Source organism: Lampris incognitus, chromosome 3, assembly GCF_029633865.1.
Source record: "Lampris incognitus isolate fLamInc1 chromosome 3, fLamInc1.hap2, whole genome shotgun sequence".
Classification (NCBI taxonomy): Eukaryota; Metazoa; Chordata; class Actinopteri; order Lampriformes; family Lampridae; genus Lampris; species Lampris incognitus.
Window position 1 is genome coordinate 12832092 of NC_079213.1, and position 25064 is coordinate 12857155.

General features: G+C 44.8%; 1 protein-coding gene across 2 annotated transcripts in view; it reads right to left on the minus strand.

Moving 5' to 3' along the window:
- The window catches only part of exoc4 (exocyst complex component 4), a 185970-nt gene that overhangs the window by 141939 nt on the left and 18967 nt on the right, over positions 1-25064 (minus strand). For both annotated transcript variants that reach the window (XM_056276597.1, XM_056276598.1), the window contains exons 5-8: positions 22660-22769; positions 19717-19817; positions 19468-19622; positions 11733-11913 (exon numbers count right to left, since the gene is read on the minus strand). In XM_056276597.1, coding sequence (XP_056132572.1) covers positions 11733-11913; positions 19468-19622; positions 19717-19817; positions 22660-22769 — 547 coding nt within the window. The remainder of the gene's footprint in view (positions 1-11732; positions 11914-19467; positions 19623-19716; positions 19818-22659; positions 22770-25064) is intronic.

Sequence of the window (25064 nt, forward strand, 5' to 3'; positions counted from 1 at the left end):
ATTAGTCGACTACTTGACTATTTTTTTTTGAGTAGTTGACGACTACTAAAATGCAGCAGTTGTGAATGCCCTAAAAGCTAATACCTTTTTGAAGAAAGGTTAACTAGCCCAATTATTTCCTAGAGTCTAGACCACCACAATGTTGCCATGGTGACGAGCTGGCGAAATCCCTTTGGTCTGACGCCAATTCTGCAACATCCAAACATCCATCCATTATCCACACCGCTTATCCTGCTGTCAGGGTCGTGGGGATGCCTGCCACCCAATGACTGCTGTATCCCAGCAGTCATTGGGTAGAGACACCGTGGACAGGCCGCCAGGCTGTCCACAGGGCCACACACACACACACACACACACACACACACACACACACACACACACACACACACACACACACACACACATTCACACCCAGGGACGATTTAGTACTGCCGATTCACCTGACCTGCATGTCTTTGGACTGTATCAGATGTACGCATACACATTCCCATGTGACTAGGATACTTGTCACCAGAACCCATCTTTACATAGCATAGAAAACTTTAAATGCAACGAATACATTTGCACAGTATAAAGAGTATAACATGCCTGGCAGATAAAAAGAATTCTGCAACAATTTTTTCATATTCTGACATCTGTTTTTATGCTCTTAAGTGTATGAGATGTAACTTTAGGCTAAAAAAACAAACATGTTCCAATTGTGTTCTGAGTAAACTAATTACAAAACCCATATTAGTTAACAGTTTCCAAAGTTTAAACTACTATCTACTTATTTCAAAAAGTTTGCTTGGGTTTCTATGAGCAGACAGTCAAATGAATCTGTTTGTGATGTCTGGTAACAATAACTGAGTTATCCTCCCCGTAATTGCACAAGTGTACCCACCCACTCATCACAACAAACACGTTAAATTGAATTAAAACCAATTTTATTCCTGAAACAGTATCTCTGCATGTGTATGGATGCGCTCTTGGCAGTGTGTGTGTGTGTGTGTGTGTGTGTGTGTGTGTGTGTGTGTGTGTGTGTGTGTGTGTGTGTGTGTGTGTGCATCCATCCTACGCATATTCCTCTCTCCTTCTTCTCCCTCTCCCTGTCACGTCAAGCATATTAACTCTTATTAAAATCACCTTTAATCCAGCAACCAGTACGTATCGTCTCTGGTCATTATCAGATCTTATTACTGTCACCTTTGGGTAGCCAGGCAGCTCATTAGAGCAGTACACCTCACTCTGTGACAGAGACGCCAGCACTGAGGCCTGATGACTTCAGCAGTGACCACACCGGAGGAACTGGGGGAGGTCGAGTGAAGGGGGGGGGGGGGACAGAGAGTGCAAGAGACACAACGAAAACTGACAGGAGGAGGACATGGAAATAAGGAGGGATGAGAAATAGAGACCGAGGGATCAAAAGAGAAAGAAATATGGGGAATAAGGAGTAATAAAGAAAAGGACGACAGGGGACAGAAAGTTGGGGGGAAAGAAAGAGACGTGAAGAGAGAGAGAGCAAGGGAAAAAGAGAGGGAGAGAGACACACACAAGAGAAATGACAGATAGAGAACATGGGAATGAGGAGGCGTGACAAAGAGAACAAATGAGAAAGAAAGGCGGGGAATAAGAAGTAGTAGAGAACAGGATAACAGAGGACAAGAATAGCTAAGGGAAAGAGAGAGAGAGAGAGAGCCAGAGGTCCTCCTGTCACAGCCACAGAGGTATGGATGACGAACAGCAGCATTATCACAGCCACCAGAACAAAAACAGCTGGCCCAGTCTGCATCCAGAAACCAGCACCAAAAACACCGCACCACCACAGCAGAGCCATGCTGGGAGCTGGGGTTGCACAAATAAATGCGACCCATGTTCAACACCGCCACTGTTTTGCAGTGCATTGTGAAAACCGTGCTCCTTAATTGGAGTAAGCTCTGGGGGGGAAGATAAAGGATAGTTCAACAAATTTATCTCAAATTCAAGTGTGTGCACTTTTTTTTTAGAAGATCAGGGTAAAAATCCTGTATTAGCATACTTTATGGTAGCTTCCTCATTTGGCTTGGCTGGCATCTCTATGTTTAATTAGATCAGCAGGCCTTAAATAAGAGAACCTTACAATATTCCTGGCCACACTCTGAGGATAGAGACAGCTGATAAGAGAAAGGGATTTGAGGCAGGGCGCTGTTTTAATGCACCGCAAATCAATATTCATGTGTGTCTGTGAGGGAGCGGATGATAACAAAAAAGGAAAAAAAAGCGGGGCGTAAAGATGTGAAAAACAGCAAATGGCTCTTTACACCAGATAAGTGTGAGCTGGAGAGTTCATATTGACTCAGCTCTGTGTGTGTGTGTGCGTGTGTGTGTGTGTGTGTGTACATGTTGTGTGTTCTTGACATGAGCGTGTGTCTGCACTCGTCTTCCTCAAGGGCTCCCCTTACAAAGACAATAATTTCCACCAAAACTATTAATTGCAATTCTATGAACCAGTCAACCTCATGCTGCATTTGAGTGGCTTGGGTCTGATCTCAAACCATCATCAGCCCATTGGGTATTTACCGAGGAGTAAAAGCCTGATGGAGTATGCTTTTGTTATACATTAGTAGCAGTCCCCCCCCCCAGTTTTATGTCAGATGTGAACTTTGGTGCTAGAGCATCTTCTGTTCTCTCTATTAGGGCCCTAATAGCTCCCAATTCAGTTCAATTAACAGGGAGTGTCACTGAAAGGTTTGCAGGTGAGCACTTGTGATTGGATGAACTAAAAGAGTCAATTAGCCAAAAAAAGAGGAGTAAAGATCACTTCCTTCCTTCCAAGTCATCTTCAAAACAGCTCAGAGAATCATAAAAACTCCGCACTGCCCTCTTAAGGTTTCCATTGAAATTCACTTCTGTGTTTCACTCCGTCCCCATGGCTGGCGTTTTGTGGCAAAACTTACTGACAGATACCGCTCGCCGCCGGCTTGATGTCGGAGCCAAAAGTGTCCTTGGTCGTCTAAAAAGGGTCCTATCTATCCCCTGTATTGATTTTGTTCCATTAACTTCAATAATCACTCCAGGTCCAGACCGCGCCTTAACCATGACCACTATCTCAGAGATGACCCGCCGCTAACCAGCAGGGATTCCTACCTGCAGCGCCCTGCGCCTTGTAAGGACTTTGAAGGCTGTTTTGTCGACAGCGGAAAGGAAGCCGCGTCTGCCTCTTCACCGAAATCCATTTTCTTCCTCACAGTGAGCGTGTCCTTGCTTTGTCCCCGTGTTGTTTTGATGCCAAAGCATCGGCTATTGCTTTCTGTTTGTCTGGAACAAAGGATGATGAAGCAGTGTTGTGGTAGGAGAATCTCGCTGGACAAGTTTGTTTTTCACATTTTAACGTGGTAGTCAACCGAGTTGTTTGAATGAATTTAAAAAAAACTCAAAGTAAAGCAAAAGCATTATCAGCAGACAGAAATGGGAAAAAAACAACTTACAATTACTGTCAGAACTTCACTGTGTAATTTCTATCTGAATGTAATAACCTTTCTAGTTTCCCTAATAAGGGTTTTGCGGAAAAACAGCCTCATCTGAGCCTTATCGCAGTTAAATTATATCAAGTAAATATGTCCGCTGAATCTATTTTGTTTAATTTCATTTTTGCATTAACATCAACTACAGCATGACAGTGACAGATACCTTAAAGCACGAGGAAGCATATTGGTACCACTGAATTTACAATTAAAAAAAGTATTTTATGTGCGTCCGGGTGGCGTGGCGGTCTATTCTGTTGTCTGCACTAGCGCCTTCTCTGGTTGGTCAGGGTGACTGTTCAGAGGAGAGGGGAACTGGGATGGAATAGCGTGATCCTCCCACGCAAGGAGGAGTTTCAGTCCCCCAGGTGAAACTCCACACTGTCAGGTGAAAAGAAGCGGCTGGTATCGGAGGAAGCATGTGGTAGTCTGCAGCCTCGGATCGACAGAGAGGGTGAAGCAGCGACCGGGGGATGGCTCGGAAGAGTGGGGTAGTTGACCAAAAAAAAGGGGGGAGGTGACTGATTTTCAAACTGAACACCGCAAACGCAAGCAAGTCTCGACCAACTAAATCGTCTCGTAAGACTCGGCAGTCGGTATTAGACACATAATTGGAAAACGTGGTTACTTTGGTTTCATTCATGTGTCGCTCCTGCAGCCCGGCTCTGTCGTGTCCCAGAGGCAAGGCAACACATCCACATGCAAACCCGGCGGTCGCAAGAGCGCGACAACACCAACAGGAATCAAAGCGAGAGTGAATGTGATACGTGTGCGCCCAGCCTGACATCACTTTCCTTCTCCCTAGAAAGAAATACAGCAGAAGATGGGGTTTGGTGGTGGGGAGGAGGTGGGGGGGTGTTCTCTGACACTATCGATATGCTAGATTTCAGCACGCTCCGATGATATGTAAATATGACAGCGCTTTGGAGAGAGGAATGAATATGACACATTGATTAAAATGTTGGGTGGGCACAACGTGACTATGTCGGGGCTTCAAATCTAATTAAAAGAGATCATTGTCTCCTGGCTGCTCCCTGGCACTTCAATTCGCCTCATTTTCACTCCGCCAGCACACCGAGAGAGAAGGCCCTGCATTTCCAAGTTCCTTTGTGCAGTTATATATTTCTGTTTCACGTAGCACCTCTCTCCCTGTGTCTTGGTTAATATATCTGGCCATGACTTATTTATCAAGCCCATTGTCGGGCCGAGCTATGGGATCGCTTGTATCTGAAAAGCGAGAGCGGGAGCAGAGATGTGAAAAGGATGCACACATAAAAGCGACACAATGATGAGAAACTCAAATCCTCCCCCATTATAAATGGGAATCAACAAATAAACAGAAGCGGTTAGTCAAAACATAATTATACAAAAGGAAACCGTCATCCCACAAAAACACTCGCTTTGCCGTCTGCGCTGTGTAAGAGGGTAGATCTCAAAGGAGAGCCCGCCGCCGAAACATAAACCTCATCATAGGTTTGCCTTTAAAGAAAAAAGCTTTTTTTTATTTATATATATATATATATATATATATATATATATATATATATATATATATATATATATATATATATATATATATTTCTTCCTGCAGCATTGAAAGTGAACATTTTGATGGGCAGAGGTTTGGAGTGGTTGAGGGAAGTTTTATAATCTTGAAATTGGTCCCAACAACATCGTTGTGAACTTGTGAATGCGGGCCCCAAGTTTCTTGTCTGGAACGCCCTCATTAAGAGTACGATCTGCTCTCCAGTCACGCACTTGTGCCGGACAACAGGCATGGTAAGCAGTCACCTCAGCAACCAAACTCACCGTGGAATGCCCAAACAGCGAGCTAATTAGGCAACTCGCGCGCCTCGAACCGAACGTTCGACGGGGTCAAGGGGCGACGGGAGTTGATGACAGCGACACGGCGTGCCAAAAATAGATCAATTAACATGCTCCCGCTGGGTGGCTGTAATGAAGGATGCACGGAAGGGCTTACGAACTGTGATCTTGTACGAACTGTGGATCCCAATTACCAGCATCGTGGACTACCTTTTCATTAATGATTAGAAGGAACCTTCTGGATACTCTGCCGCAGAGCATGTGACTTTGCTTCAATTCACAATTTAACCCACAAAACACTGAACTGTCAGATTGACAGATTTTTTTTATCCTTTTTTTTTTTTTTGGATTTAAAGTTTGATGCTGCAATACCACATTTCAGGGGAAGAAAGAGACGTGAATCAAACCCGACTGGATATACAGAGATTCCAGTCAGTGTGATTCCTTTGAAATGGCATGGTGTGCTTTGAAGCACAGGACAGTTTTTGATGGAAGAGCGGAAAAAAAGCCTGGTTGTAGCGAGAGATAGAGCAGAGAAGCCGTGAAGTGGTGCACGCTCAGAATGCAAATTCAATAATGGTGTGAATAATCAATAGCTTTACGCTCACTGTCTACAGAGAGCCACTTCCAAAAAGAAAAAAATACATAAGAATATAAAGTGGTGTTATAACTCTCCGTCCAACACCAATACTGCTGATTCTCAGCCAGTCTCCTATCATTTAAATCAATTCCGCCACAATGAAATAAACACCGGAGAAACTTCTCTTGCTTTTCTAAATACCGGTCTGCAAGCATGACACAGATCTTGACTTTCCTCAAGCTCACCTTCTCCTCGCTCTGTGCCTCGCTGGGTCCGGCTGCACATTGGTGTGTGGCACTTCTCAGCTATGGCCTTCTGTTTCTGTCAGCTCTTGCATCCATCCACTAGGACAATGTTTCCCAACCCAGTCCTCAAGGAACACCTATCCTGCAGATTTTCATTGTAACTCTGCACAGGTAGCCCTGCTTGTACTTACTCAACCAATCATCTCACAACACTTAATTATGTAAGGTGTGCAACATCTGACATAATTCATTGCTGATTGGTTGAATAACTACAAACAGGTACCTATTCAGGGTTGCAAAGAAAATCTGCAGGATAGGTGTTCCTTGAGGACTGGGTTGGGAAACACTGCACTAGGACGTCTGGTGGAAAGGCTGGCCAGGTTTCTCCACCTTCTCAAAGTGTGTGTGCATGTATGCATGTGTGTGTTGGGAGGGGGAGTAAAACTTGCCAGAAGGTTTCTAGGAGTCAAAACACAAGCACTCCGTGTTACCTCCGGCTTGGTCAGGTGTCCCTACAGACACAACTGGCCATGTCTGTGGGTGGGAAGCCAGATGTGGGTATGTGTCCTAGTCGCTGCACTAAGGCCTTCTCTAGTCGGTCAGGGTGCCTGTTCAGGGGGCGGGGGAACTGGGGGGAACAGCGTGATCCTCCCATGCGCTACGTCCCCCCTAGCGAAACTCCTCACTGTCAGGTGAAAAGAAGTGGCTGGGGACTCCACATGTATCAGAGGAAGCATGTGGTAGTCTGCAGCCCTCCCCGAATTGGCAGAGGGGGTGGAACAGAGATCGGGATGACTCAGAAGAGTGGGGTAATTGGTCGGACACAACTGGGGAGAAGAGGGGGTGGGGGGAACCACAAGTGAGGTGATGATGTGGATAAGAAGAAATGGCAGCGACTGTGAGTGGACAAAAGAAAAAAAACACAAGTATCCAAGTGAACAACAACTACAAGGTGGATAGGGGTTTTCAGGAGGGACAGCAGACTTAATGACAACAAAATGGCACCCTCCAGAATCAACATCCAACTGGGAACAACCTACACTACCGTTCAAAAGTTTGGGATCACCCAAACAATTTTGTGTTTTCCATGAAAAGTCACACTTATTCACCACCATATGTTGTGAAATGAATAGAAAATAGAGTCAAGACATTGACAAGGTTAGAAATAATGATTTGTATTTGAAATAAGATTTTTTTTACATCAAACTTTGCTTTCGTCAAAGAATCCTCCATTTGCAGCAATTACAGCATTGCAGACCTTTGACATTCTAGCTGTTAATTTGTTGAGGTAATCTGGAGAAATTGCACCCCACGCTTCCAGAAGCAGCTCCCACAAGTTGGATTGGTTGGATGGGCACTTCTTTGAGCAGATTGAGTTTCTGGAGCATCACATTTGTGGGGTCAATTAAACGCTCAAAATGGCCAGAAAAAGAGAACTTTCATCTGAAACTCGACAGTCTATTCTTGTTCTTAGAAATGAAGGCTATTCCATGCGAGAAATTGCTAAGAAATTGAAGATTTCCTACGCCGGTGTGTACTACTCCCTTCAGAGGACAGCACAAACAGGCTCTAACAGGTACTATTTAATGAAGATGCCAGTTGGGGACCTGTGAGGCGTCTGTTTCTCAAACTAGAGACTCTAATGTACTTATCTTCTTGCTCAGTTGTGCAACGCGGCCCACCACTTCTTTTTCTACTCTGGTTAGAGCCTGTTTGTGCTGTCCTCTGAAGGGAGTAGTACACACCGGTGTAGGAAATCTTCAATTTCTTAGCAATTTCTCGCATGGAATAGCCTTCATTTCTAAGAACAAGAATAGACTGTCGAGTTTCAGATGAAAGTTCTCTTTTTCTGGCCATTTTGAGCGTTTAATTGACCCCACAAATGTGATGCTCCAGAAACTCAATCTGCTCAAAGAAGTGCCCATCCAACCAATCCAACTTGTGGGAGCTGCTTCTGGAAGCGTGGGGTGCAATTTCTCCAGATTACCTCAACAAATTAACAGCTAGAATGCCAAAGGTCTGCAATGCTGTAATTGCTGCAAATGGAGGATTCTTTGACGAAAGCAAAGTTTGATGTAAAAAAAATCTTATTTCAAATACAAATCATTATTTCTAACCTTGTCAATGTCTTGACTCTATTTTCTATTCATTTCACAACATATGGTGGTGAATAAGTGTGACTTTTCATGGAAAACACAAAATTGTTTGGGTGATCCCAAACTTTTGAACGGTAGTGTATGTCTACACATATCTTCATTATTGAAGGACGGGGTTATCTCACAGGGGCTGCTTGCCTTCTGTCCAACCTTACTTAACAAGACACCACACCCTGTGAGGTGTGATTTATTATTCTCACCTTCACACCAATTACGGATGTGCAACTTTTGGACCACATGCCCTGCACACAGTGAAATGCTACTAAACCCTGCAACCCTTATTTTGGAAAATACTTTTTTGGTCCCATTTCAGCTGCCTTAAGATGCAAAGATCAATCTGAGGGTCACGTGGGGCACTTTTTTTTTTTATTCACACACATACAGTAATATTCCACTTAACTCATTCACAGCTTTTCGACAAAGAGCTTGTGTGGTGACGCAGCAGTGATAAAAATAGCAATAAAGGGAAACACGTGAGTCTTCTAAGTAGCTGACCATGACGTCTTTACAAAACCCTGAGCAGGCACATGGCTGGGAGCCCTGCCACTGCGTGGGTCTCTGGAATGACAATAATGAAAGCACCCATCAATAATGCAATGTTTAATTTTCTTGCTGTTGATCTGTCACTCTCAAAAAACAGGGGTGAAGAAATGACAAAGAAAGGGAATGAGGGAGTTAGGAGACAGCGAGAAAGAGAGATAATGAGATTAAGAAGGAAATTACAAGGCAGAAGATGGGTATGCATAACGTACTGAGAGAACGAGAGAACGTATTGAGGGGGCAGCAGGAAAGATGCTGAGGATGGAAGGATAAAGGGAAATGGAATGTGTAAGAGACAGAGCGAGAGAGAGAGAGCGAGAGAGAGCAAGCACAAAAAATGGTGGAGAAATGAAAAAGGATTGGTGGGGGGGTTCGGATGAGGGGCTTTCATAAAGATACAATCTGCCAGGAAATAATAACACGAGTGAGTGAATAAGAAAACCTCATTTCACATAATGAGTATTCTAATCAAGAGATTACATTATCTCACATCGCAGAAACAGGGGAGAGAGGAGCCCCTGGTGAACCGGGTGGTGGCAGTGGTCGCATGCCAGGGAATGACTTCATGCCTTACTGCATTGGTACAGCAGAGCTATTACAGTACATGTCAACACACAATCACACACCCACTCGAACACACTCGAGGAGCCAAGCACATACGGATGCCTCCAGGGTAAAAAAAGAAAAGACATAGAGATGGACATGCACTAAGATACACGCAGGTACACATGCCTACCCATAACCAACACAGGGCTCTGGGTATTTCTGATGTTAATTAGCAGCATTCATACTAGTATATGTAGCTTCTTTAAAGACAGCTTGAATTTAACTCATCTGTCAACAAGTCTCCAAGCCCCAAATCTCTGCAGTGCCAAGAGCCAGCGAGCAAACATAGCAACAGTTGGCAAGGTACCGTTGTTGTTTCTGTTTGAGTCAGAGAGAGAGAGAGAGAGAGAGCGAGAGAGAGTCAGAGAGAGAGAGAGCAAAACTGAGACAGAGCGAGAGAGAGAGCAAAACTGAGAAAGAGAGAGCAAAACTGAGAGAGAGACAGAGAGAGAGAGAGAGAGAGAGAGAGAGAGAGAGAGAGAGAGAGAGAGAGAGAGAGAGAGAGAGAGAGAGAGAGAGAGAGAGAGAGAAGGCAAAACTGAGACAGAGAAGGGGAGAAGGGTAGAGCAGCTCATGGTCAAGGTGAAATTCCTCTGATTCAGAGATGTCAAAGCTATTTTTTCAATTTTGGCCCACACTACTCCACTCCTCTCTGCCTTGCCTATAATCTGCATCTCATTTTTATTCCTCCTCTCCATCCGTTTGCCTCTCGATGGCTCTGCATCATAGACCAAATGACGGTTCTACACAAAATAAAACGTAGAATTGCAGAATAAACACACAAAACCAATTCAAACTACTCCCCACGGATACTGCAAATACTCTAATGATACATCGTGCAGAGTGAAATTCAGGTAAGTACATCTGATTGGTGCATGAACTTGCAGACTAAAAGGGAGAGGATGTTTTCAGCGTTACCACTGATCAGACATTCATATGGTGAATAAACAGACGGTGAACTAAACTGCCGTTCTGTGTTTTTCTAATCTACCGGCCATCTCTGCAGGTAACCAGCCAGTCTTTGTTCATTTCGATGATTTTGAGATTCAGAGGAGACCAGAGGAAATAAAAGTCAGCATCCTTCCCCAACTGAAATGAGTAAATATTATTTTAGATAGTTAATTTATTTTGAAGATGTTATCAACAGATTTTTTTTTTGGGAGGGGGGGTAACAAGGGGAAAAAGAACAAACTTATTCATTCTCTCAAACAAAAGCAGGCGAAGCGTGAATGCACACACATCACTGAAGAACTAAAAGAGGAGACGGTGAATGAGGACAGAGGTTGGACTCATTAAAGCAAGTCTGAGAAAAGAAGGAAGCAACAGGTCGGACGAAGTTTCTCGAAGGTATTCGCGCACGTACAGTCACACAGCGCCCACACATCCTCACATGCACATGCTCTGAGCGCTTTGGCGAGTGCCGACTGCCACGAAGCTTCCTCGGGGACCCGTCATAGGTCAGCCCAACAGCTGCTCATCTCCTCAACCAATCAAACGAGAGCAGGGAGTGAAAACCGGGCGTAAACACATACCAATTAAAGAACCTAAAATTAAACCAAGCAATCAAGCTTCCCGTGAATTTGTTTTTCTCTCTCTGCTTCTTACTGACAGATCGAACGCCATCTATTGCTTGACAGCTAGTTTCTGTGCTGATTAATTTACTGCACATTAAGGTGGATTAAATCAGGCTGTTAAATAAAGTGATGAGTGGGGGGGGAAAATAGGCAAAAACGAATCTCTGGCTGAGGATGAAGAAAAAAAAGAGGCTCCAGGGTATGCATGTGAGCGCAACATGAAAACAAAGATCCTGAGTTCACTGCGAGGACATCTACGGGTAGATTTATTGAAAGGCATGGTGCTGCCATGTTCTCCTGAGCATGTCAATGGAACGATATTGGACGCCAAACAAAAACAGGATTTTGAGGAAGGCTTCAGTAAAAAGCTTCACATACAGGCCACGTCAGTGATGCTAACAAAAGGATCAGTATGAAATAATTCAAATGAAATGGGGAATGTATATAAGTAGTGTGTGTGTGTGTGTGTGTGTGTGTGTGCACACACGTGTGTGTTAGTTTGTCTGTGGACATGTGCATGTAGGTAGGCCGGTGTGTGTAATTTACCACTGTGGCCATTTCCACCACCTCTCAGGGGCATGCCTGTATACATCCTGGACTTGACTGTATTATCTTAATCAGTGTTGTGTGTCGCTGTCATCATCTTCGCTGTAGTAGTAGTAGTAGTAGTAGTAATAGCAGCAGCAGCAGTAGAGCGTTGTGTGTGATTTTGCTCCATCTCTCACCTGCAGCACAGTCTGGATCTTGGCTGAGACGTCAGCCTGCTCATACAGCTTGATGCCTTCCTCGTGGGCTCCTCTTGGGCACTGCACCACTATCTGCTGGAGGTGGGTCAGCACCACACTGTGTGCCTGGGCCACCGCCTTGAACTTATCGATCAGCAGCTCGAGCAGTTCCAGCAGCAGCCTGCAGAGGGAACCAGAGAGAGGAGAATGAGAGAGACGTCCACAGAGCAGGATGATGGGAGGGAAAGAGAGATGGAAAGAAATTGGAAAGAGAGATGCAAAGAGTTGGTGGAAGAGTGGGAAGGTGGGGGGTGGAGGGAGGGAGGTAGAACTAATGAGTTTTCAGTCAAAGTAGTAAAAAAAACAAAAATTATCCAACACTACCAGCAACTCACAAAAAAAAATCCTATACAAAATAAAAGACCCACAATCAGTTACTCAGTTAAATGATGCCATTTGAGAGAGTGACTTGCTTCATAAGTGAGTCACAGGGCTGTGTTTGGCTCAGTAATGTAAGCATCACAGAATGCAGAGAGTGAACATGTGAAAAATAGACTGTGCAAATCAACTGACACAGAGTAGATAAAGTATGCTTGCCGGTTTGCTTGAGATGAACCAGTTAGACTCAAAACTGACTGTTTTTCATACATGGCAGTGTTAACAGTTATGAGTTTTTTTAAATCAAAATTAAGTTTCTTTTTTTAATCCCCTTGGGGAAATTCATTAACTGCAAATTAACCCATCCTAGCTGTAATCTGTGTAGCTAGGAGCACTGGGCTGCCGGCTTCATGCTGCGCCCGGAGACCAACTCCAATTCTTTTCCCACTGACTTGGTCAAGGGCACAGACAGGAGTATTAACTCTTAGATGCCGAACAACCCGGAGAAAACCCACCGCAGACACTGAGAGAACATGCAAACTCCACACAGAGGATGACCTGGGATGACCCCCAAGGTTGGACAACCCCGGAGTTTGAACCCAAGACTTTCTTGCTGTGAGGCGACAACACTAACCACTGAGCCACTGTGCAGCCCTTTTTGTTAAGAGTTAAAAAAAAATCCAGTGAGAGGCATTCATTTCGAGGTAAAATGGACCGTTGTATGTGGAAATGTACAGGGAAAGGAGAGTGAAGAAGATTCTGCAAGCCAAAAAGGTAAGCTGCAGGTGTTAGCACAGACCAACATGGTGAAACATTTCCCCTGAAACATTTACACAGAAGGTGACCTGAAGATCTCCTGGAGAGAGAAAGGGACTTAATGCACAATACTAGATACTTCTACCAAAATAAAATTGTGTAAAATCCCCAAAACCTGCACAGAAATTGCACCACGCACTACTTTGCCAGTTGGAAATTAAAAGTGCAGTTGCAAGTCTTTACTCACATTGATCTATACAACACACACTGCTTAACCTGCTGTCACAATCCGCTCCTTCGCTTGGCTGTAGTCGAAATCGGTTATAGTGCACCATCCCAGGTGGACTTGAAAGGACGGCTACTCTCATTATTTCTGAACAGCACTGGCTGGAGGAGAGAGTACAGCCATCACCAAACTGAGCTTCAACTTGAACTGAGTACTCCATTCTGGACTGACCACTCACTAACACATCCCCCCTAATCTATTCTAACGCTTTCATATGAACCAGGTCTTTTCAGCACAGCACAAATGGCACTGAAGCTTAAACTGCAGAAAGACAAAGCTTTCAACGCAAAGTGGGAACATGAGCTATTAGTTTAGCCCTGTTGAGGATCTTGCGTACTAATAGACATGAGTGTTCACTTCGTTTCAGTGGCGCTACTTCAGCTCATTTAAGAGCACTTATAATGAAGTATATTCTCATTGTTTATCTAATATTGGCCCTTTGTACTCTCCACTGACATTCTAATTGTCCAAAAATGGGTGTCATCTACGGGTGTTGTGCAACCCCCCCCTTTTTTTTTCTCCCCAGTAGTACTTGGCCAATCACCCTAATTCCCAAGCTGTCCCAGTCACTGCTCCACCCCCTCTGCCAATCCAGGGAGGGCTGCAGACTACCACACGCCTCCTTTGATACATGTGAAGTCGCCAGCTGCTTCTTTTCACCTGACAGTGAGGAGTTTCACCAGGGGGACATAGTGCGTGGGAAGATCACGCTATTCCCCCCGTCCCCCCCCCGAAAAGGCGCCCTGACCAACCACGACCCACATCCGGCTTCCCACCCGCAGAGACGGCCAATTGTGTCTGTAGGGATGCCCAATCAAGCTGGAGGTAACATGGGGATTTGAACCGGGATCCCCGTGTTGGTAGGCAATGGAATAGACCGCTACGCCACCTGGATGCCCCTGACCGTCACAATCAGCACCTTTGAATCACTCTATGAGCAACTGAGAGACGACAGACATCAACACTTGCAACATAATTTATAGCTGAGCCTCATTTTCTCTCCGCCTGCACAGAGTTAACCATACAAAATTCCAAAACAAACCTTTATATTGTTTTATGATTATGATCAAACACCATTTCCAGGATGATTTCAACTAAACAGTTAGGAATACTGGCAGGCTGATATCCCCAATGCACACCACGTAGCTGTTTCTCAAAACAATTAACAGCATCTGTGAACGTCGGTAGGTCCACCAGGACTGAGAGAACATCTGGAGCAGGTTTGTTTTCAGGGAGGCAGAGACACTTCTGATGTTATTTACACAAGAAAAATGGAGCCCACTCTTAGGGGCAGTTGAGAATAACCAGGAAATACATTTTGTCTCGGCGTCAGTGAATATGAATTTGTGGACATCTTTGTACACAATTCAAGAATTTATTATCTACTGCATCCGTAGGAATGAGATTCAGTCACATTAGTGAACTTCAACCCAATCACATAATCTCAAAGCAGCATTGAAGCCAGACAGTAATTTTATAGGTGATAAAGTGGTAGGTGATCAGTGACTAGTATTGTAGATCTCTTTGACGTGGGGAAAGGCACCCTTGGTCTCTACACAAACTGATTAATGATTGTGGACTTGCTTGCTATGGATTTAGTAAGCAAACAGTTTGAGCTTAAACAGCTGCTCTGCAACCATACCCACATGAGCGTACCTGATCCAAAAGACATGCATGTTAGGGTTAATACTCCTGTCTGTGCCCCTGACCCAGGGATGGCAAGATGAACTGGAGTTGGTCCCTGGGTGCTGCACGGCGGCTGCCCACTGCTCCTAGCTACACAGCTAGGATGGGTTAAATGTAGAGCGTAATTTCCTCATGGGGATCAATAAAGTATCTAAAAAGAAATCTAGTCTGGTTTTTGACGTTAGGTACAATCAGGTCCGGTTGTTATTTGGACTGGAGACCACCTGAGAGTACCAAAGTGCTGCACACTTCGAGCAGTAAGGAGGAACAACACAGCAACCAGGCATTCCCTGACTTAAATCCCAAGACTTGCTGGGTAGTCCTGGTTTGACCTGGGCTGACAACGAGAGAGCTGCTTGCATCAGGATGGCAGATGCGGCCACTGTGCTCTTGAGCACTTCACCCCAACTTTCCAAGGCAGGGCTGCTGTGCAACTGATGCTATGCTTGCTCCCAAGCTGGGCACTGTAGGCAGCAGAATTAACTAAATTTCAGCTGTTACCAGTAAAATGTAACCAACATAACATTGTGAAGATCTTCTCAAAATGCTAAACGACGATGTATTCTTGAGTGATTTTGCATAGCGGGAATTAGGCATGCACTAATTAACCAGGAATTACAAACTACACAACAGGAAAACAACTATTACAAAGGTTCTTAGCGACCATCCCATTCATTTTCTTTAGAGTCAGTGATGAAACAACAGAACAAAAACAACTTGTAATCTTCAAAATCCCACGCCCAAGTACTTGGGGATGGTGGAGTGGTTAAGATGCCCGTGTCTGGATTGTCATGCTCCTCTCTAGTGCCTTTTCCTGCTGATAACACACGATAAGAAGCTGAATTGGAAGGAGTGTGCACACTGATCAATCTCCTTGAAAACTAGATCGTCGTCGGCTCAGAACTATTTATGTGGGACGACTCTAAAGACTCTGCTATCTGAGACAGAGTTCTGTTTCCCGAGCTATACAGGGTTATTGATATCGAAAACAAACCGTCAGCAATGGTGTCCACGCCAAAGCATCAAAGCCCATCACTACTATTTAAAGGTTGTGATGGAGAAAGCATGCCAAAAGTTTTGGGATGTGGCCAAGGTTTCTTGGCAAGGTATGAGGATGAAGAACGGAGGAGATGGATGTTTCACCAGGGGGCATTTGGTTGGCTGTCTGTTACTAAACTGTCAGTGGCAGAGTGGCAGAGAGAAAATATTATTAATGGAGAGGAATGGGGGGCACAAATCACTATGAGCTATAACACCATGAATGGAGGGTGCTCATAAGGTAGCGAGACAAGCTGTGAAATGACAGTCTGGCTCCCTGACTCGCTGTGAAGAGCCAAAGTGAGTGAAAGTATATCTGTCACTCACATGGAGACGCAAAAATGTACAAGGAACTTGAACCATACCAGTTCACCAGACATCGAACTAAAGGGAAAGAAAAAAAAATGTTCACATGCACACATCAGGGATGAAGGCATGTAGGTGCACACAGCCACACACATCCACGAAAGAAAGATGCACACATCACAATTTATGGCTCTGACCTTGTCACCTCCCTTCTATTTATTGGATCTCTCCAGAGTAACCCCCCCACCCACCCCAATTGGTGAAGAGAATCCAGTCTTCCTCATTATCTCCCAGTGGAGGCCATCCTAATCTATCTCCTTTGTCCTCTGAAGCCTTGCTCCTCATTTCCCCTCAGGATCGAAACTGACAGACAGCTGGCTGATGAACAGTGGGGAGAGACAGGGGGGCATGCACAGTGGTCAAGCAGTCACTGACTCTGTGTGTGTGTGTGTGTGTGTGTGTGTGTGTGTGTGTGTGTGTGTGTGTGTGTGTGTGTGTGTGTGTGTGTGTGTGTGTGCTGGTGGGTGTACGAGAGCTTCATTTTCAGAAAAAGGATGCGCATCGGTGAAGACCTGGGTCCAACAGACCCACAGACGCAGATAGGAGGCGTTGACTCCATACAAACAATTACTATAGCAACAGGTAGGCTGTTAATCACAGGACCTAATATAGACCCCCCCCCAGTTCAAGGTAAACTGAGTGTGTCAAGTTATACTGTTTCAACACACCAAAGGACATATATCAGCACCATGTTCATACAAACCAAAGACTTCTAAAGTCGGGCGGCACAGTGGCACAGTGGTTAGTGCGGTCACCTCACAGCAAGAAGATTCTGGGTTCGAACCTCAGGGTTGTCCAACCTTGGGGGTCATCCTCTGTGTGGAGTTTGCATGTTCTCCCCATGTCTGCGTGGGTTTCCCCCTGGTGCTCCAGTTTCCTCCCAGAGTCCAGAGACATGTAGGTCAGGTGACTCAGCCGTACAAAACCGTCCCTAGGTGTGAATGGGTTGGCCTTGTGACGGACTGGCGGCCTGTCCAGGGTGTCTCCGTGCCTGCCGCCCAATGACTGCTGGGATAGGCTCCAGCATCCTGCGACCCGAATTCGGATAAGCGGCTCGGATAATGGATGAATGGATGGATGGCCTTCTAAAGTCACTGGTCAAGCAAACATGTAAAACTAATGAACAGCTTCAGTACAGAATTGACATGCTATTAATGAGCCTACATACCACATGCTATATCCTTGTCCATGTATGGCATTTCAAAGCTTTTTGCCCCTTATATTTTTCATCTGTTTTGGTCATTCACACATTCAAGGCTTTTGTCCAAACTACCTTCTGACGAGGTTCAGATTAGCAAAGTTGGGTGTTAGCAAAGGTCTCCTATCCACAGTAAAAGAAACATCTACTTCTGTCATTAAAAATGAATGTGTGAAGGTATGAGTTCCTGAACCTGGTATGATATAATCTTAACGGCGCCTCGCCTATTGAGTGGCGGTGCACACTAATAACTAAAAGCCCATCAAGCGGGAACCTTTCTCAGATCTAAGAGGAGTCAGAATGACAATAGCTGTCAGGGAAACCGATCACAGAGAAAAGCGATGGGGGAAATCAACTTCAAGGGCATTTTATTCTAGCCAGACTGTGCTACATTGTCTAAGTGCTACGTGTTGCATGCCGGTCTAAAGCCGCTATAGATTGGGTATGCATTATGCAAGACTATTGTGTTCCCTACAAGCGGTACTGGGGCAGGAGTTTCCATGGCAACAAGATTTGACTTTAAATCTAAGTGAGTTTGTGCAGGCACACAGTGGCAAACAAATATGCATGCACACATACAGTAGACATGCAAACATTTTGCACGGACTTTAAAACGCACTCACAAACACACACACACATGCATGCACACACGCACACGAACACACACACACACACACACACACATATGCACAATGAAGTAAAAGCCATCTGTAAGGAGCCGAGCTGGGAATGAGCTACGTGGTGGCCTGTTACGCAGAGGTCGGATGAGATTCAGCTGGCAATAGAAGAGGAAGAGGAACCGAGCGAGGCCTGAGTGAACATCCCTGACAGAAAACAAGACGTTCCTCTTAAATGGTTCAGGATCAATGGACTGAGACCTGTGCTTTCCAAGCTCTGCACTCCGAGTGTGTGTCTGCGTATGTGTGTGTGTGTGTGTGTGTGTGTGTGTGTGTGTGTGTGTGTGTGTGTGTGTGTGTGTGTGTGTGTGTCCTCAGCTGCTGACATGACTGCTTTTAAAATGTAGTACAGTCGTGGGGCTGGCACAGGTCTGAAATTGTTTGTGTGCGTGTATTTGGATGTATGAGTGTGAAACCAAACACTCTGTCTAGGTTTAAAGCAGCAAGGTCTCTGTTTTCACGGTCTGGGTAAGGTGTGTGTCAGTGTGTGTGTGTGTGTGCATGTGTCCCATCAGCCCCAGATCCTTACTGTGTTTCATACCTGGTTGATTGTCTGAGTACGGACACCCAGGGACTGCACTCAAAACATGTTGACTACCGCGTTCACTTTCGGTGCCACACGACCTCCAACACCTGCACCTGCACGATTTCAAACCATGCACAATACTAACCCCTGCCTTATTGGCTCCAGTAACTCTATTGTCCTGGTGAACAGCAACTCTTCCAGGGTGGGCATTTACAACCCAAGCCAATAGACATAAAGGCACTACCTCTCTTGCGACAGTTACTACCTTGGAGTAAAATAAAAAGACAGAAAACAAACATTCAACCATTATCATTCCCCTCATGTTACTAGAGAGGACAGTGCGTTCCTCTAGTGCTTTTTATTACCTCGTTCCTCTGCAGCATGTTTTTTTTTTTTTGCTCTCAACTTTGCCGGCTGCTGTGTGGCGAGCAAGAGAGAAGATGAAGGCGGGTGTCTCTGGTTTATAGATGAACTCTATTTCCTTAAATAAAGGAGTTCTGAATAAGAGAAAGGAAATAGCTAGAAATGATCCTAGTAGGGATAACAATGTAAGCGCAGTCAAATAAGTAGTCAGGCTGCTCTGATAGCAGGACTTCGGGACAGAGAGAGAGTTGAGGGGATTATAAGTGGCTGCTTTATCAAGGGGAAACAACAGTGGCTGCATGATATGATTGAAATTAATCATCTTGTGAAGCACTGTTAATGCCACGCTGTGTTATCCTGCAGCAAGCTAAAACAACCATTCTACTTGGCCGGACTTTTCAGCCTGACAACAGCACGCTTTACTGACAGATCTTTTTTCTCCTTCCACCCTGCCTTCCTACCTTGGCTGGCTCTCCTGTGCCAGATTCTCCCCTCTCTGGTAGGCGTGGTCTGCTATCTGAGTGGTAGATCTCTTGACTATTTGTTTGAGCTCCGGCTCCAGCCGTTCCATGATGGCCTTGATGGTCTCTGGGATTTTCTTTAGTTTGGCTAGAGCCTGGAATGACGAGAGAACTGCTGACTTAAACACCAACTCCTCATTGCAACATAACAGGAAGGTTGTGTGCAGATGATGATCATGTGTTGTGTACCTTAATAAGGATACCCATGAACTCAGCACTGTTCTCCTCAGGATCAGCTTCAGGGAGGTCCGTCTGGTTCAGATCACGCACCTCCTGTTGCAGCTCACGCACTGAGGGACACACAAACATACACAGTTGATTTTAAGCGTGGACTAATTGTTCTATATGGCAACATTTTAGGAACAAACATCTGGAAACCTTCAAGTATTGTTGACATATTTTGTGACTTCATTTTTCAAATATTATTTATTCCCGTTAGTTCCTTCAACAAAATGACATAGTAGATTCCTGGAACAATAGTTATCTCTATTCAACAGTGCCAGTGTTGAACATATCCTTGGAAATCAGGGCTGTTAAATCTATCTTGCATGGTTGTAATATGCTCACGCAAATAAATCCCAGTTTATGTCTTGATGCATGCTCAATAATCCAGGTAAGAAAATCAAAGAAGGTTGAATCAGTTCATCTGGATACAACATTTATTGACAGATACGTTCCATCACTCATCTAAGTGATAAATCATAGTTGAACTACTTTTCTCCACCTCTGAGTGTCTGTTTAACACACACCCGCACCTTTCCTCTCCTCCATCTCCCTCTCCATCAGCCTTAGCCACATTAGCGGCTAAATTAAGAGTGGCACCGATGACTGATGCTCTAATTTCTATCAGATAGGGCCTCCCAAATCCCCATTAAAGCGCGTTAAGAGAGTTAATGTTTATGGCAAGTTAATGGAGTTTGGGTGGATTTCCTTTTTTTTCTCTCCGTTTTAACTGTAGTTTGCGTAATTATTACTACAATTACCAGCTACAAATGAGGTGCTCTAAGGCCATTAGACAAAATGGCAAGCAAAGCCTCTGATGGAAGCTGGCAGCTGTCCTGTGACCATCATTGCTAGCATGACGGTGTGTAGGCACTTAGGGGTTGGCAGCAGATAATTGCTGGAGCTTTTTAGCAATATGTGGGGAAAGACTGTGACCTGGCATTAACTTTTATATATATGTATGTATATTTGTGTGTGCATGAATGCGTGCGCATGTGTGTCTGTAGAGGAAGTAGTGAGGTTGAGGGCATCAGGAACTGCTTTTCGTGAATATGCATGTGATTTGAGAGGTTGAGGTGCACACCTGCTTTAGAATTAGTGAACCAGGCTGCAAGAGAAGCCTAAAAATTCCATATGGGTGGAACATGCAGGTAGCTTAGTGGTCTATTTCGTTGCGTACCAACACGGGGCTCGCCGGTTCGAATCCCTGTGTTACCTCCGGCTTGGTCAGGCATCCCTACAGACACAATTGGTCATGTCTGCGGTTGGGAAGCCGAATGTGGGTATGTATCCTGGTCACTGCACTAGCGCCTCCTCTGGTCGGTCAGGTCGCCTGTTCAGGGGGGAGGAGGAATTCGGGGGAATAGCGTGATCCTGCCACATGCTACGTCCCCCTAGGGAAACTCCTCGCTGTCGGGTGAAAAGAAGTGGCTGGCAACTCCACATGTATCGGAAGAGGCATGTGGTAGACTGCAGCCCTCCCCGGTTCGGCAGTGTGGGTGGAGCAGTGACCGGGACGGGAGAGAGTGGGGTGATTGGCCGGGTACAAATGGGGAGAAAATCCAACAAAAAAATTAAGATATGGGGAGTATGGGGGTGGTACAGATGTAGAGAAAGAAACAGAGAGCGATGGATAAGCTCAGTCTCTCTCTCTCAGAAGAAGACAACTGAGCCACGTTCATGCCAGTCAACCAGCGGGTGTCACTAGTCAATTACATACTAACATTGCAATTGGTCCCATCTATTACTGCAACAGGGCTTCGGCTGAAGACAAGAGCACAAACACAGATTGGCGGCGTGGTTTTGAAGTAAAAAAAATAAATAAAAGAAAAAGAGGGCTATGCAAAGAATGCAAAAAGAACACAGGGAAACCAAGGGAACACCAGTTACCCTCAGTTATTACAGTGCTAACTTCTTTTTCCTGTTATCTTATTGTATGTTTTCCCTAGAGCACTGCCAGAAAGGAACACAGTGCTGCGTCTACGCCTCTACGACCAATGAAGAATTCATGCGTTCTCCAATGTGGCTGCATGTGCATTATTGCTCCCCCTCAAGTGCTGGGAACAGTGGGAGCATAATGAATGCTGTTCCCCCACTGTGAGGACAGGGATGCAGGGTGACTAATGGTACAGATAGAGAGAAGACAGGATGATCGCACTGTTAGTGAGAGGTAGATGTATGGTGGTATGATCACAGTTTAATGATGTTGAGATGTATGTCAAATGAAAAGAAAAAGTGTATGTGTGCACATGGGTGTAAATGTGTAGAAAAGTCATTACTGATATTTTCACTCCTTTGCGTGGACACATTTGTATCCTCGAATGTGTGTGCCTTCTGTTTACATGCACTGTATATGTGTACGTGTATATGTGTACGTGGGTCTTTATGCCATTACGCACATATAATGACATGCTAATGGATGTAATGTTAGAAGCCAGAGTTGGGCTAATGACTTCATTATCCCAATGAACATCATCAGCGAACACTGAAAAATAGTTCAGTGAATTCCTCACTCTCTGTATTATCCAAAGAGACCAACAATACAATTGCATGTATATTTGTGTGTGTGTCTCTCCCTGTACTGTATCTCTGTAATATCCTCAATGGGTGAAATGTGAGCGAATACAAAACATGTAAAAAATCCATCATGCATTGTTCGATAGATATCACTAATGATAATTCATCTCTTAATCTCCTCCTGATTTAAGAAAACAGCCATCCCCGACTCCATATGTATCGGCGGACGCATGTGGTAGTCTGCAGCCCTCCCCGGATTGGCAGAGGGGGTGGAGCAGTGGCCGGGACGGCTCGGAAGAGTGGGGTAAAAAAATTCCAAAAAAAAGAAAACAGCCATCCCTCTTTTCTCAGTCATTCTTTCACATATGCCTAAAAGTGTTCTTGGGACCGTACCACTGCTAGTTCCGGGGGTGCTGAACTGGGAGGAGTCCCCCAGCTTGCGTGGCGTTGACAGACTGCTGACATCCAACATGGGCATTGGCGATGCGTCTTTGGCTGCGGAACTGAGCAGAAAGGAGAGAAAGGGACATAATGATAGTTAAATTCTACTACTTTCAGCTGCTCCCGTTAGGGGTCGCCACAGCGGATCATCCATTTCCATCTCTTCCTGTCTTCTGCATCTTCCTCAAGCTCTGTTACACCAGCCACCTGCATGTCCTCTCTCACCACATCCATAAACCTCCTCTTTGGCCTTCCTCTTTTCCTCTTCCCTGGCAGCTCCATATTCAGCATCCTTCTCCCAATATACCCAGCATCTCTCCTCCACACATGTCCAAGCCATCTCAATCTTGTCTCTCTTGTTTTGTCTCCAAACTGTCCAACCTGAGCTGTCCCTCTAATACAGTGGTGGCTAACCACATGCCATGGAGAGCCATGTGTATGCAGTTTTTCATTCCAGCCGGACTCCACACCAGGTGATTTCACTGATTAGCAACCCTTCAACCAAAGAGGAGGAATGTATCAGGGAAATCACCTGGTGTCGAGTCGGGTTGGAATGAAAACCTGCATACACATGGCTCTCCATGGCACATGGTTAGCCACCCCTGCTCTAATACTTGTTCCTAATCCTGTCCTTCTTCGTCATTCCCAATGAAAATCTTAGCATCTTCAACTCTGCCACCTCCAGCTCCACCTCCTGTCTTTTAGTCAGTGCCACTGTCTCCAAACCATATAACATAGCTGGTCTCACAAAAACCTTCCCTTTAACTCTTGCTGGTACCCTTCTGTCGCAACTCACTCCTGACACTCTTCTCCACTCACTCCACCCTGCCTGCACTCTCTTCTTCACCTCTCTTCTGCACTCTCCATTACTTCGGACAGCTGACCCCAAGTATTTAAACTCATCCACCTTCGTCACCTCTACTCCTTGCATCCTCACTATTCCACTGTCCTCCCTCTCATTCATGCATAGGTATTCCGTCTTGCTCCTACTGACTTTCATTCCTCTTCTCTCCAGTGCATACTTCCACCTCTCCAGGCTCTCCTCAATCTGCACCCTACTCTCGCTACAGATCGCAATGTCATCTGCAAACATCATAGTCCACGGATCATATGCGGATCATAATAATTGTTAAAATAACAAAAACAAAGAAATCATCATTGTGCTGTCATTATGGTCATTGTTTTCATCCTCTTCTAATGGAGTACATAATCCTAATGACACAAAATCATACCGGAGAAGGAAAGACAAACATAACTCCAGAGGTCTAGGAGAAAAACCAAATGTGGACATACAAGAATTTAGTATGCGCTAACACAACATCTCAGCCCCAAAGTTAATGTCCCCAGTAACCTCTACCTTCTCTAACAAAACCAATCCACCTTTACAACAAAACGCCTTGCATGTCTGGGTGGGAACGGTGTTGGTTTCCAATGAGCCGTTTATCAAGCCTTAACCTCGAGGTTGCAAGGACCTAGGCACTTTAAGCTGGGCGGTAAAAACACAGTGTGCCTGCTAAGTGAGTGGGGCGTATGGAGGTTGGCTTGTTGTTAGAGTCCACCCAATACAGAAGGGCGGCAACTTGTCACTCTCTGACCCTTGGTAATAAATCACTAAACCTCACCTCAAGGTACCACCAGCATAATCACTGCACCACACAAGCATGCACACACAAAGTCATACACAGGTATATGTGAAAAATATGGACACTCACAAACAAGCATAGATATAGACTCTGGCTGAGTCCACCGGTTATATATTTTGCTCAACATATTATTGGTGTTGTGCAAGAATCACATATCTTGAATTTTGCCATTTTACTCTGCTTTTTGTATTTTTGGCAACCTGACATACCTGGCATGGTCTTCTGTGCGTAGAAGATTTTACGCATAACATATAAAGACTATGGGAAACTGATGCGGTTAATACAATTGTACTATATTTCAAACTGATTTGAATTACAGCTGCTTACTTCATTACAATAAATGGTATTTAAATGTTATCAGACAATTCTTTACATGTTCAGAGTGCAAAGAGAAAATGTGACTAAAGTCAACCAACGAGTAATACAAGGGCTAATGGTTTTTGAAAGTAATTGGCTTGTTTCTTCTCTTAAGTAAATAATTGGCTAGTTGCACTTAGCATCCCAACAATGTAAGAAATTATAAGGCACATTCTCAATGTTGAAACTTTGCTAGGCGTGAAATTTACAGAAAATGACATCACCTCTCTTAGCTAACTCTACAAAAGGACAACAGTAATAATTCAGTCTTTTCTCAGCATTCCGAATCTTCCTTCGACCTTACTCTATGTTGGTGTCCGGGTAGTGTAGCAGTCTATTCTGTTGCCTACCACTTTG